The 15,914-nt window shown below is 30.1% G+C and overlaps 1 protein-coding gene across 1 annotated transcript; it reads left to right on the top strand.

Annotated features, from left to right (window-relative positions):
* Nucleotides 1-2,538: 2,538 nt before the first annotated feature.
* Nucleotides 2,539-5,860, top strand: LOC139483529 (uncharacterized). Its single transcript, XM_071267548.1, has 4 exons — nucleotides 2,539-2,635; nucleotides 4,153-4,232; nucleotides 5,077-5,125; nucleotides 5,704-5,860. Exons 2-4 carry the CDS (start codon nucleotides 4,181-4,183, stop codon nucleotides 5,801-5,803), a joined length of 201 nt encoding a protein of 66 aa, XP_071123649.1. The 5' UTR covers nucleotides 2,539-2,635; nucleotides 4,153-4,180; the 3' UTR covers nucleotides 5,804-5,860.
* The last annotated feature ends 10,054 nt before the right edge of the window (nucleotides 5,861-15,914 follow it).

The following is a 15,914-nucleotide window of genomic DNA, read 5'->3' as shown; positions in this document are numbered from 1 at the left end:
ACTGATAATTACGATCACACACAAGAAGGTGGTTTACAGATTTGTGTAACTAGACTGAATTTTCGATGGAAACAGTTCAGTGAAATGTGTTTTCTTTTTAAAGAGATTTAACTATTCTGTTTATTTATTCCTTTGGTTAAATGTATTCCATTATAGGTGAATGCACTTTGTATAAAAAAAATCTATATTTGTACTATCTAAGGTTTCAACTCCCTGAGGCAAAGTTGTTCTTAGATGAATTTGGCTATTTGTTTTAGGTATGTTTGCCATATAGCTCTTCAACTGTTTCGGTACTTATACATCACTCGGATTTCTAATGTTTGGCTTTGAGTGTTCCTAATGAAGGTAAATACAGAACAGCGCTTCGGACGCATGAAATTATTAAACGTGTTGTTTTCAATTCTTTTGTAAAAGACAGTCAACACTGAGGTTGAGAGTTACAAGTGCTCTTTCACAAGGTGATGCCTAGATGTACCATTTTCCAATGAGCAGGTTTACAATAGTTCATGCCAAAGGTCTGTTGTTGTTCACAACATTTCGGCTTCCATCACAACTCAAAGTTCGTAGTCACAAGTAACAAATAGTACTGCAAATCGTGTGTAATTAAGCAATGTTATCAATATCCAGTTTATGATATTATCTATTAAGTGCTGCATTCATGAAAAGTTGTCTTTTTTTAAAATTAAAATACAAACACACATCCGTGATATATCATTGAGTGTTGTTTCCATAATATCACCGCGATGAACCACTATTCTGTCATCAAGCTTTTCGTCATAAATGTAATTCCCTGAACACCATAACACCATAGCAATAATTTAGTTATGACAATTGACTCATAAACAGTTTACTGATTAATGTTCTACAATGTCTGCTTTACATATTGTTTTATATGCAATAGCATACTTTACTTAATCAATGGCGTTTAATTAGAAATAATGCAACATAGACTAAATGAAAAATAGCAAGTAAATGAATGCAACGTGAAAAGCTCAAAAATAAACAAAATGAGCTCTTTAAAATATATTGTATCATATGTATTTAATTTTTCATTACTTCGGATGACTTTTTGGTTTGCACGAGACTTTTTCAATAAAAAAAAAAACCCACATAAACAAGGAACAGGTCTAAAATAAGGATAAAATTGTACATGTTTCAAAACCGAAACAGCTTATTGAAAATAAGGTATTTGCACAGGTTTGTACATCTTAGGATATACAGATGGCATAACATGTCAGTAATCACATACAACATTTCACGTTAAGGATTGTATCAGCATTCAAAACTAACAATATGTCAACATTACTTGTTCTTTGTTAAAGGCAAATCATGTTTACTCTCTCATAAACAGACAGTACAAATTGCATACATATATGTAAGTAATAATAAGTGGACTTTATTTACTGTTTTATTATCATAAACATCCAAATAGTATGATCATGAAAATTAAGCTTTTTTACATAAAGCCAGTAAACAAATCGAAAAAATCTTCAATATTTTATTACACTTTATTCACTTCTTTTTTATACAACTTTTAAATATCGATATGCATCTATGAATGTACCATCATACATAACGGACAGATTCAAAAGTGGTTTAAATAATATCACAGATTGATTTGCATTATATACAAACAACTATCAAAGGTCAATCATTTGTTTAACAGATAGCAATCAAATGGTTAACAATAAATTGCGATATGACTTAAGCCTCTCAAAATGTCAATGCGTAGGAATATTTAGTTCTACACAAACGAAAACAAAGTTAAACACGATACGCTAGAGTGTTATCATTGAAATGTACTTTTGATATTTAAATTTGGCCTTATATATTAAACAAAAAGTTTCACAAAAATAAAGGCAGCAAAATAAGAGATCTTAACCCTTGAACGTCTCAATAACAATTGAAAAAAAATCAACGACAAAAAATAAACTTTAGTCTGTCTTTTTTTTTTTACTTTTACCACTAGTAAATCAATATAGCTCAGTGATTATTTCTATAGGTAAATATTATTCAAATTGGACCAATTGTGTTAATTTCTTGGTTAAAGGACACACTGAAAACTTAAATGTTCAAAGAAGTAGTAATTTTCGATAGCATGTATAGGTTCTCATACTAACTTTTATGGAATGAACTATTCACAAAAAAATATATGCAAGGAACGTTGGTTCAAAAAATCAATCTACCGTACTTTCAAAAGACACGAACAATTATGCATGATATATCAACAATGATCAAGGTGGCATATCTTGTATTTGAACCTGTTCTTTTAAATAATGTATTCCTAGTACATATTGTTGGCCTAATGTTCAGTCGTCTTGTATTTCAGAAATACCAAGATGAATTGTCGTCTTGTATTTAAGAAATACCTAGATGAATTGTCGTCATCAAGGTTTACAATTCAGTTAAGAAGTAAATTACATAATTGACAAAACTTAATTGTTTTTAAAGGAGACAATTTTCAGCAGCTGTAAATCTTGTTTGAACACGACAAACATTAACCGCGAAGGGACGTGCAACCACAATACAGGAGTTTACTTAATTGTTTGCGTAATAACTGCGTACAAAAGCTTCAAGCCGGCATATGTTTCTTTAAAAGACGTTCACACAGAGTAAACAGTTGCATTTGCTAAAAGTAAGTTATTTAAATCAATGAATTTCAACGACGTAGCGTAGCATATTTGTTGCGATGAAATAGCCTAGCGTTTTGTGTGAATTGTGCAAAGTAACATACACATGTATCTTATTTTTTACGGTGTATTACTAATTTTGTTTTCGTTTCAACATTTTTTTGTTATTTATCATGTTTACTTAGTCTCGACCTAGTAATAGTCAGAGGCAGCTTGTGATTTTGTGTTAAATGGAACGTGCGTCTGTTATTTAGCACAATATAAATTTGTTTAGTTTTATTTTTTTTTAATTCGAAGGATGTTGGTGTTTCACGGTAATCTTTCGTATTTAAAAGACTCAATCCTCCGTTTTTTCCTATACCTTTTCAGTGAAAACTTTTATACATTCGGATAATAAGGTTGTTTTCTTCGACGCATATTGAGCACTTGGTTTGAGAATTATTGGGCAAAAGTGCTCTTCAATTTTGTAATTGATGTTGTTCTATATGTCTTATTCAAATTGATCATTTGCAAAGAATCGAGGTACACAAATGTTAAAAAACAATTAACCATTTTCTACATTTGAAAATATATGTACCAATTTAGGAATTTAACAAACACTGTTGTGCATTTGTTTTTGCCATCTGATTACGGACTTTTTGAATTTTTTGAATTTTCCTCGGAGTTCAGTATTTTTTGTTATTTTACTTTTTACAAATTATAGGATGTCTTAGTTTCAGAATAGACTATCCATTACTTATTGTACGATACCGTACTTAAAGATAAAGCTCTTCAACCTTTCACATAGGAGTAACACGACGATTTGTTAACCCTTCATGATGACATGAGATCACCCCTACAACTGTTTGTCGGTTCATCTTGCTCAGTATTTTTGTTTTGAATTTTTTCTCACAGTTTTGTATAATGTTGTTATTTTACTTTTAAGTTTTCGATGTTGGGTTTTGTATACTGTATTTTTGTTCTGTTTGGTTTTGTCATGGCGATGTCATTTAATTTGCGACAAAAGAGTTTGATTGTTTCTTCGGTATATTTCGCCCATCGTTTTTGTCTTTGTCGCCGCTCATGTATGACATTTCGCAAATATGAAAGAAGTAAGAGTTATCTGACAGAGCAAAAATGTTATCTTATTTTACAACTCAAATGTCACTTTAAAATACCTGTGAATCTAATTTTAAGCTTATGTAAATTAGATGTAACCTTCTTGATGTACCATGGATGTCAACAAACATAAACATTTATGTAATATGTATTAATTTGGGATTTTTGGACATGTTGTCAATTTTCTCGTGAGAGGAAATTAGTTTTACAGAATGTTGTGGTATGTAAATCCCTTTACTTACATGTTTAAAATGATGTTATGATAGGCAATGAAATTTTAATGCAAACTAAAACAAAATGTGAAGACACGACAACAATAAAAAAATAAAGCATATTCAAACTAGAATGCATAATATTTCTGCTGTCGTTTAACATCAACATAATTACAACTTTTCAATAAAAGAATGTGTGTATATTTTTGCAGTTTTTTCTAAAAAGAGTAAAAAAGAAGAATGAAAGTCTCCGTTTGTTTGATTATTTCTCTGCTGTTGGTTTTTGCTGAAGGTATATATATGAACATAAAATGAATACATCTGTTATCACATATACTGTCAATTTGTATCTTTTAACAATATTCGCACAAATATAATCACAATACAAAAGTTTATAAAGCAATAGTTGATGATTTTAACTTTTCCAATTACAAGTGTAAAATTCATCTAATGACATACGAATTGATTGGATGATATTTTGTTTGTGTAATGCAATTGCCATCACAGCTGACAATATTATCGCTGGCGAATTTGGTGTTGGTAGAGGAATTCCCTGTTCAAAGAATTTATCACATATAATAGGATCAAAATTATGTCTACCAGAGACGCCATTCTCCACAATAAACTGGTCAATGAAGCTTGAAAAGTAAAGGCAAATAGAGAACAACCGAATTTCAGCAGTTTTGTTTTTTAATCAGAGACAAATAAACTACAGAGACTAAAATGGCATTGCCGACTCTTATTACATTGTATACATATAAATATTTTGTTCACAAAAATGTATATCTCTTATACATGTTATATGTTTGTCAGGGAAACAAATATTAATAAAAAACTAGGCAAAATAGCAAATACCAGCAACAGGTCACCATATAGCAATAATGAGCAAAATTATTGTAAACTAAACTTTGGTCCATTAAGTGTTTCAGTGGACCACTTTAGCAAAGCTGCGGAAAGTCTGAAAACAAGTCTATAGATAATTTGTCATTCGTTGAGAATTCATTTTCGTGGTTCACCTTAAGCCATGGAATCCACAAAAATTGATATCCAACGAATAATAATAAATCCTCAGTATTTAATTACATGTGAAGCAACCGATAAGCCGTTATTAATATTTTTCATTTAAAAAATTCAAGTTAACATGGCAAATGAAGAAATGTTGGAAGACAATGGACTTCTCGAGAAGTAAGTAAAATATTCACATATTGTGGTGTGTTCTTTCTGTATAAAGTCTTATTTAAGTCTGACAAATATGTTTTATTGTACAATAAGTCAGAATATAAGCCTGTCATAATAATCACAGAAGATCAAATGGAAAAAATTATATGTATTAAGCCTCTATATGTGTAAAACTGGTTTACCGAACCATACATTCATGATATGTTCATAACTTTCTAGTGTGTTGCTCTTCCTTGGAAATACAGAAGATGAGTCGGATTTTATTATTAAGCTAACACGCATGCTAAATCACACTCTTGTAATGTTTTGACCAGTGAAATCTGATATATATAGGCCAGTCAGAATGTATGGTTATCGATGTTTATAGTCTTGCTAATTGAACATCAAATACTGTAAAAAAAAAATGGTCTTGTATTATAAATATTATTATTTGTTAAATCGATCGGTTAAATAGTCTTCCCTTATTCAAGTGAATTACTCCGAATGGTTAGACTTTGAAATTAACAATAAAATCAATGTATGATACTTAATGTTTTCCAACAATATACATTTCTATTGGTGTCCTGTTTTAAGCTTGTCAAAAGAAGTGTAGGGTGCATCGGACGATCTTGCAGTGTTTTCCATCCGTGCTGCTTCAGACACAAATGTTCGTACGGACAATGCACCTACGGATACGGCAAGTGAGCTCTAGCATGCAATACTTACAAGTACTTGAAATCCCGAAGCAGCATACTTACGAAAATGATGTTACCTTAAATGTAGAACTTGTAAAAATAAAAATAACAGTATAAGTAAAGTGTTGTATAGTTTCTTTCTCGCAGCAATGTGTATTGTTGGTGTTTTTTTAAATTATTTTGGTAAATATTTAAAAATCTTTTTGCACTCACTAAATGAAAAAAACATACTAATCTAACAATTACACAATTTATGTAATGCTGTGTATTCATCGCTTCGTATAGGTACCATTATTTTATACTAAGTCAGGAATATGACAGTTGCTATCCATTCGTTTGATGTGGTTTAGCTTTTGATTTTGCCATTTGATAAGGGATTTTGCTATTTGAATTTTCCTCAGAGTTCAGTATTATTGTGTTGTTTTTTTTTTTTGCAGGTTTTCATTTCCTTTTAGTCATGTGTTTTTATGACAAATGCCTTGATTGGGGTATAGCTGCCTGTTCGTTATTAAAAACTGCACGTTATAATCTTGAGGTCTCTCTTTTATATAATCAAAAATAATATTCAAAATTCATGAGTAGAAATGTTGAAGACTTACACATTGACTTGAAAAAACGGGAAAAAAAAGATTATACAACTATTACAAACAAAAATCCCACTCATCATAATAAACCTACACTTTGAATAGAAAATAGGACGAAATAATTATTATGATCAGCAATACATAAACCACACTTATGGAATGACCTGAGAGACATCATGTTTCATTATTACTTTAAATACATAATATAATTAAGGACTCATGTGAGAATCGAAAAAACAAAAAGCAATTAGTTATTGATTTTGAAAGTAGACTTGTGTGCCTCATTATATACATTTAGCTATACGATTATTAGACTTGCAACTAAAACAAGTTAAATATTTAAGCCCAAAGCAACTTTAATATAACAACAAACACTTTTGATCTGTCATAGTTATTACCAACTCGCAAAGTAATTTCACATAATGTGAAGTATTGATTGTTAGAGTCACATGACATGTATGAGATCATTAAGTTAACGGAAATTAATTTTTCATGTTCCTTAAATTGTAATTGGAACAAACAAATTTAACAAAAACATTCAAAACAATAGAACTTAGTATATGAAGTTTTGAAAATCAAATAGCATGGAAAAAGATAAAAAAATACTTAATATATACCGACAACACATGTTGAGGCAAATATAATTGTCCCTTTGCTTGAAGGCAATGTTATGGATTTAAGTAATCAAAAAAACAATTAATTTCAAGGTAAGAAAATAAATGTTTATGTTTGTTATACATTAGCTGAATATCTTTTCAAGTAAAAAAGTAAAACACTTAAGCCCAAAGCAATACGTACAGAACAAATAATAAATAAGGGTTCATATAATATTTATTCCTTTGAGTGTTCATTGTGCATGTTTTGAGTTGCTTCGGATCATTTAGAGAAGATAGATTAATATTGTCTAGCCCACATTAATATCGCATGTTCAATCAAATACAGAATTCAAAATGATCCTATACTAGTAGATAAAAGAAGATGTGGTATGAGTGCCAATGCAAAAACTCACCATCAAAGTCACCAATTGAAAAAGTAAACAATTATAGGTCAAAATACAACCTTCAACACGGAGCATTGGCTCACAACAAAAGACAAGCTATAACATTTATACAGAGCAAAAAAATAACTAGTGTAAAACCATTCAAAGAGAATGCAGAGTTGACTATTAATAGATTTGGATATTTTCATGGACCTTTGTTAGTCAAACAGCTCATCTTATGTTTTTATTATGATACATACGTTGTCATTACATATTCGACTTTGTGCGTTCCTGATTAGGATAAGCCTAGAGCAGCAAATCAGACGCATGCTACTTATGAAATGTTGTTTTCATTTTTCATGCAACAAATAAATAAGTCATTGCTTTTGTTTGTAAGCGATGTATAAAACTAAAGTATATCTAAAACACTTGTCACAGTTAAAACGTTAAAGGGTAAGACTATATATTGTCGTGTTCATATGTATTATGTCTTCTCATTCATAAAGTTGTTCTTTATTTGTGTTGTCATTATAAATGTAACATGTATCCAACCATTATGCTTGACATAACAATAACATATAATTAAACTGTACAACATTTGAATCTATGATTCAAGGAAAAGCTACAATAACATACGTTTTCTTTAAATTATAAATTCAATTAGAATGGAGTATTTAGCGAATGCTGAAAATCAGAGTGGGTGTAATTGCTACTTTATTAAAATTACAGTACATTTTTACAATATTATATTTCATTAAGTGTTTCAACTAAACATAGTCTGTATAAAAGTACAAACATCAACATATTAAATTCAAACGCATGACAAAATACCGAACTCGAAGGTGAATAAGAGTCCATACAAACTGAAATAATCAGACGTTATTCATCAATGAAACCAGTGAACAAAAATTAGTGTAATAAATTGTCATGTACAAGATAACCTTTTTTACAATATATATAAATGTATATATACAAATAAAGAGGTGTGGCATGGTTGCCAATGAGACAATTGTCTAAAGATTTCAAATGAAGTAGACGTAAGCAATTAAAGGCTCCCGTACAGTCTTCCAAACAAACAATGAATCAATCAAATTACAAACATTTTATACATCGGACAACATTACGGAAAGGGGTACATATCGCCTCTCTTAGATTCTCACTCATTACTAGGTATACAATAAAATTTAGAGAGGAACCTATCATTACACTAAGAAACTGGAATTGTTTCATTTTTTCAAACCGTGTATGATATGGTTCGTTTAAACTAATTCCAGCCTGATAGTATTGGATAATTTGAACAATATTCAATATTTCAGACAAAATGAAAATGACACAAATGATTACTACTGTAGTTGCAGAAGCACGGTTCCTTTTCTTGACCACTGGGTTATCGGTCCAAGGCAAATTATCTCGGAGGCATGTTAACTTTCGAGTTATATAGATTGTACAGACAAAAACTACCAAAACCTCTAGTGTATTTAGAAAACCAACTACGATGTAAAGTTGTCCTAGGACTTTTGCTGTACTAATGTAAACATCTCTGACAAGGCAACATTTACCATCAACATCTGTTAATGTACTGAGACCAATTTTGATTATTGGAGTATAAATAACAAAACTGATTGTAAATATTTTATGAAACACATTTGCTAGTGGGTTTACTGCCCCGTAGAAAACACAAAATGGATAGTGAAAAACATACACCGCTGGCATGATACCTCTATGATCGATATGGTGATCATAAAAATGGTAAGAGATAGCAAAATGAATGGTATAAAATATGGCAGTCAAGGAGTCAGACACAGCCAATGCCGATAGAAGAATAGTAACAGGAGATTGGTTCTCTTTTTTGAGAAATGCAAACAGTACAAATATATTTGCAATTATAATTAACCCTGTAATTGCCTCTTCTAAATAAACAACTGCCCTATCTGGAATATAGAGGAAAGGTTGTTGAAACGCATCACCAATGCATTGGTAATGAACCTCTAAACAAGAATACTCTTTTGTGAATATGTTAATATTATGTACACTTATAAGGACTTGTTCATTTTTCTTCTTGTAACCAGTCGAATTAATGTATTGAAGGAACGTTTGAATGCAATCATTTTGAGTTGAAGTAAATATAATTTTACTTGAATGATAAAGCGACCTTCTTGACTGCATGTTTCCGGTTACAAAATATGTATTTGTCTCTGTAATGTTGCTTACTGCAAAACTAATTGTTTGCTGATTTGTGTGATACATGACGTCCCAACATTTAGTTGTATTCAGAAAGGTAATCAATGAATGAATACTTAGATTTGTGTTTTCTTCAATAAAGTAAATTAACTGTTTAGTGCAATGATCAACTTCATCTATAAAATAAACGTTATAACCTGTGAAGTACGGAATTGTTTGCGTCTCATCAAAATGTACATTGTAGTTCCCAGGCATTCCACAAAACAGGGTTCCAGTCAAAGTCGCGTTTACAGGATTTTCTTCCAGCAAATCAGTGATATGCAAAGCACTAATTCTTTCCAATGAACACTTTAAACTACATTTAAACAAAACAAAAATGTCATTTGATAACTTCCCAACAAATGACGTAGCGGTATTATCCATGGGAAATATTTCTGGAACAACAGAAGAATACAAAGAAACATCCATGTCACACATGTGTCTTCCGCCTGAATAAATAAATAAATCAAAACAAATCAAAACCAAGAAATACGTTAGTTTTAGAATATATAACGACTACTGTTGATACATGTTTAATTATCAATATCAAATAATTTTTAATACTAAGCTGAGAAGAAGTGCACATTAAAAATTATTTATTAACCAAACTATCTCAGGACTGATATATGTCACATAGAGGACATTACTCATAGATTTTCAGACTTAAGCTGGCACTATATTGTGGCTTCAACCAAGTTCGAAATTTAATTTCATCCACAAAAAATGTTAACCAACTAACTAAAATTTGGATATGCAATAGCATTGTACAATGCTTACAGATATTTGAGAATAAAGAAATACAAAATTAGTATACCCATCTAAATAACAATGAAAAATGATAAAGTTTATTATTGTTTTTATATTCATAAGGAACCTTAGACACGATAGTTCTGATGCTAGATAATCAACACAATAAATATAGTACATATTCTTAAGATCATGTAAGAAAATAAAATATGGAAACATTATGTCTCATTGTATAGGTCTAGCTAGACTCACACCGAAAACAAAACTTGACGGGTGTTGAATCTACAAACAATAGACGATCGTTCACAAATATTCAGGATGCATTCATCGCACGAACATTTGATAATATACCGTCCATTATGTGAATATATCCCTGTTATAAATTATACTTGATCATCAATTTTCAAGACAATTTGAAAAGAAAACACTGTGCTGAGATACAAACGTATATTGGTGCTGATACTATGGTTTGAAATGCTGGTTCATTATTCGATACATACAGTCTCAAATTGGTTGGTTAAGATTCACATCAACAAGTTGCATGTACACTATATTATTGATAAACAACTAGTAAATTAGTCCGTTATGTATACAGTGCGGTTGAAATCACTCAAAATAATAAATTATATAATGGCATGTACATCGAATGTTTCCATACACCAACTTAAGGTGATAATAAATATATGATAGACATATGATAGACATCATTACATTTTCAAAATTGGCAATACTTTGTTAGAATTGATAACATTAAGTGCTGTATAATCATGATAATGTTTACCTGGTTTTTTTTCTGAATATAAAGCAAAATACGTTGTTGATGTGATCATAGTGATGTCAACATGCTCCGTGTATGTTTCTGAAATTATATACAATGTAAGTTTTGAAGAATTATAAGCATTTATGCGAATCGTTCAATATTTAAAATAATATGTATCTGAATAAATGTATCTACGAGTACAACTACAAATAATAGATAATAACACGAAATGAACCAAAAAAAGTATAAAAAAATTAAAAAATGGATTTTTTTATAGTTAATGGTATATATTTATACAAACATATTCTGTGAATATTTCAAATATTTTGTTTTTCACTGTAATTTGATTTCGTTCGGTTGCAAATTGAATATGCATTGACACAAAAACCCTTGTATATGAGGTTTTAAACAAATATGGAATCTTTTGGATTTCTATGAACTATTCAACACTGGTAAGCCTTAAAAAGCTAATCACTGAGTGTTAAATGTAACTCTACAGTCCAACATATACATTTTTTAGTGCATGCTTGGTATAATTCTTTTGTTGAATACTTGATGTCACCTAATGAAATTCATAACATTGGGTTTACTTGGGTTTGTTGCATGTATAAAGCAGCATTAATTGAGATTTCTAATTTGTAAGTCAACAGTCATATAGAACTAGTTTTCATTTATCAAATATATAAATACATATCTGTTTTATTCTACTTGTTCAAATAAAGTATTCTACTACTCCGATTTCATGTCGGCAAACACACAGGAAACAGTATTATATATTTTTTTGTTTGCATGACTGTTTTTGAAACTATTTGGGGTCCACGTTGAATTGTTGGGATGTTTTCAACAAACATAAGCAATCAGTTAAATTTAATGGTATACAAAAAAGAGAAAAACAATTTATGTACATAGTCGAAAAGTCGAAAATATAAACATTGTTTGTATTCACTGCTAAAGGAGAAAAAGTGATCAAGCCTATCTTTTTTCAAAGGCTTGTATTAAGAAAATAACCTGTATTTTCTCAGACAATGTACGTGTATTGTATATTCCTCTAAAATTATTTCTCAGTTTTCTGGAATTGATTTTTTGACACATTTTAACAGTGCCTCTAGTAATTACCAAATACTGACAAACCTACGACATTGTTTTATAATAATCAAACACTTCAGATTGAATATTTAATATTTGGGCCTTTTTTTATTTTTCGTATGTTTCGTTATTTATCATTTTAAAATACATGTCATGTTTTTTTAATTGACATATTGTGAATTCATTCATTTTCGTGGTCACCAATTTTCATGGATTGAGATATTTGATTACTGTGATCTGGTTCTTTTTTGTTTAAGATCTGCATGCAAGTCTATAGAAATCGTGTACTTCGTTGAACATTTAAATCTTAGGTTCACTACGAAATCAACAAAAAATAGTATCTCACGAATAGTAATGAACCCACAGTGTGCGAATGTATGAGGTACTGGTTCACAAAAAATGTGCAAATAAAGTATAGATTATGGAATGAAATTGTTAATGTTTATCTTTATCTTTTTAAATCTTAACTTACCAGTTGTAATCATAGAAACCATCTTCGATTGGAACACTATCGGCAATTCCATTGAACTAGAATCAACCAAGTTCTTATTAATCGTGCTATGATTTGTGCACTGAACATATCCGCATAAAAGCAAACTTACTATACAAAAAACTAATCTCATGTTATGCATGTTGTTACAGTGAAGAACGTTTGTTTGTCGTTTATGAGTATTCTACCTTTAGTTCTACAGAAGACCAGAATTAAAAATGTACGATAACTGCAAGCTACAAATACTTGCATTTGTCATGCAATGGTTTTATTTCCAATGCTGGTAGACTCTACTGATTAATCGTTCTTGTGGCGACGAATTAATATGTTTTATTTATATCAAACGTGTGTGTTGACAGATAATTTATTGATTATGTCGTTTGATCAAAGTAATAATTTGATGTATTTAACCCAAATATCAGAGTTAATGTATAGACGACATTGATGACTTTATTTGTATTTCACTCAATCTAATGACAAACACTGATTTTACCTGGCTTTTGAATTATCATGGGAACATTTAGTAGAAATCAATTTAAATAACAACAACAACAACAACAATAGTACACAACCAAATTCTTTGTCAATACAAAAAAAAAATCTTGATGGAGATTGCAATCATCGTAATTGTAATACAGCTGGGCGATCAATATTTCAGAATAAGCAACTGGGATATCCATTGATTTCATTTGGACTATAAAGAAAAGAATGATAATCCACCACAACATGTACTCATGACCGTTCAAGTAGATCAAATATATGAGCATTGTTTAACAAAATTTAAAATAATACAAAAAAAATGAAAATATTGTGTGTCTTACAATTATACCGCAACTAAATTCTACAAAATACCATGTATTTTCATTGAGTGTAAACAAGAAATAAACTGATGGTAGATTACACGTACATTAATGATATATTTCCAAAATCAGTCCAAGCACAGTGCAATATTAACGATTGTGGAATTTACCTGCATAAAATAATGCTGTAAACGTTACCGACAACATAGTCTAATTTCACTTTATATGAGACTTAAATTACATCCTCATCAAGTATGAAAAAATATGTGGCATGATTTCCAATGAGATGACGCTCCATAATAGACCAAATGACACATACATGAACAGCTTTATGCCAAAGTAAAGCTTTCAACAATTAACAAAGCTCGTTCCGCATAGTCAGCTACTAGTATCAGTGTATATAAAGTGCGAATCCAGCTAGTTCATTTTTACTGTTATATGCGGGTATGTCTATTGTAGAATAAAGGATCATGGGAAAACTGTATTTGTTTACGTTTTGAAAATATCAAGTTAAGTGATTTGAAGGTAAGTTTTAACATATTTTCATTGTGATATGTCTTTATAATATACAAACATAGCATTAAAGTTCAAATAAGTGTTATAAAAGCATCATAATATAGCATATCGATTATTGAAAGCGATCCATTTTAACTATAGATGCGATGAATTATCACTGTTAGTGCAGTCATTATTAATGTAGAATTTCCAAAGATGCGAGGAATTTTTATTGTAGAATTATGTGATAAATACACTTGCAACAAATGAAAAAACTTAGTTGATGACTTTGGGATTTATGATACATGTATTTCCAAATTGAAATACAAACTCCTCATTCATTCTTCATCAAATATATAGCTTTTCAAACTTGTAACAAAAGCGATTCTCAAAATATCATACTGTATTCTTCAGATTACGTTTCTCCTTGATTTTAACCAAAATTTAGAAGATATTTTTATATTTTTTTGCAGTTAAAGATTGATATGGCGGAGTTTAAGGGGGTACAGAACACCTAAGAAAAGATAACTCTTACTCATAGTCTGATTCATTGCTGCGTTTTAAAATTATGTGCAATATACAAGCTTTTAAAAGATCATGATCAGAATTTTTACATTATTGCTAAGACTAGCTGTACACCCTTTGTTATTTATTTAATCCTTAAAAATCATATAAAGTTAATCATTTTCAATAAATGAACCTTCAATGAGACATATAATAAGGAAATTTCAAAGTGAAATAAATTTACCAAAAGAAAACAAGGACGTTTGAAAAGGAGGGAAACAGAAAGAGAAGGGACCATAACTGTTTTCGTTTTTTACTTGGCAATGCCTACATGTAGGTCTTAAATAAAATGAAATAAAGTGCAAAAAGTCTAAGGATGCTACCATTTGATTTTAAGGGGGAGGGCTAGGATTTATAAAACTCTGTCCTGCATTTTTTTTTAGTTGAACTCGTCATTATATTGTCCTGCATTTTTTATTTTTCATTCTTTACGGACCTGTAACTTTCATTAGTTTACTGAAATTGTTTTCATAAATTGTCATCCTGTTATGCTAAATTACTGATCCTGCCGTTGTTTGTTCCAAAGCCTCTCTTGCCTTTTTCAAATTTCATCCAAGACCCCTCCTCAAATAAGGGTGGATAGGACCTTTATTGGGACTCCAGGATCGAGTGTTTCTAATGTCAAGATTTAGGGATTGACCCTTTCGAGATCAGAAATTCTATTTTCGAATATTGGGATTTCAGGATTTAGATTTATCTAAATTCGGGACCTCAGGATTTTGTGTTTTTAAGCCGAGATTTTGGAATCAGGACCCCTCCTACCCTCCTCTAAAATGGTAGCTCCCTCTGACAATAAAATTTTAATCAAATAAATAAGAATCCCTGGACAATTACACAATACTTATGTTTGTAGATCTCTGAGGTAGATCTTCTTATCAAATTGATTAAATCAAAACTAAATTGACTTCTCACTCTTTTTTTTTGTTAAACAAAACTAGTATTTTTAAATAAAATACACTTTGGCCTTAGTTATACATGTAGTAATGTAAAAAAGATTACGAATAATTCCTGATTTTATAATTGCTGTCATATTATTTAAAGTGCAATTGAATATTTTATTGAATGATTTATATTCATGTAAAAAGTTCGAAGATACCCAGAGGGATACTCAACAACCAGTGCATCATTAACATGTCACGGAACAAGGAAACAGAAGAAAAAAACATCTCATTCAGTCCAAAAAACACTTCACTTTTTTTTGCTTTCTTAATTCATCTGAATAAAAAAAAAATATATCTATCTAGTATCTTTTTCCAACCTTTATCTTGACATATGTGTAGAAAATTAACGGGTGTCTTCTATTCCGTCCGCAATTTTAGGGAAAGTAAAGTCTATATTTAGAATCATAGTTGAAACTGAAACTACAAATATATGATATAAATAGAACATGTTATTT

The sequence above is a fragment of the Mytilus edulis genome, chromosome 7, assembly GCF_963676685.1.
Source record: "Mytilus edulis chromosome 7, xbMytEdul2.2, whole genome shotgun sequence".
Taxonomy (NCBI): Eukaryota; Metazoa; Mollusca; class Bivalvia; order Mytilida; family Mytilidae; genus Mytilus; species Mytilus edulis.
Note: the sequence above shows the minus strand (reverse complement) of the source record. Positions and strands in the feature narration are given on the sequence as shown.

Coding starts and splice junctions, on each gene's coding strand:
- LOC139483529 (XM_071267548.1), top strand. CDS start 4,181: ATGAAAGTCTCCGTTTGTTTGATTATTTCTCTGCTGTTGGTTTTTGCT. Junction 4,233..5,076: donor GCTGTTGGTTTTTGCTGAAG/GTATATATATGA, acceptor AAAAAATTCAAG/TTAACATGGCAAATGAAGAA. Junction 5,126..5,703: donor GACAATGGACTTCTCGAGAA/GTAAGTAAAATA, acceptor GCTTGTCAAAAG/AAGTGTAGGGTGCATCGGAC.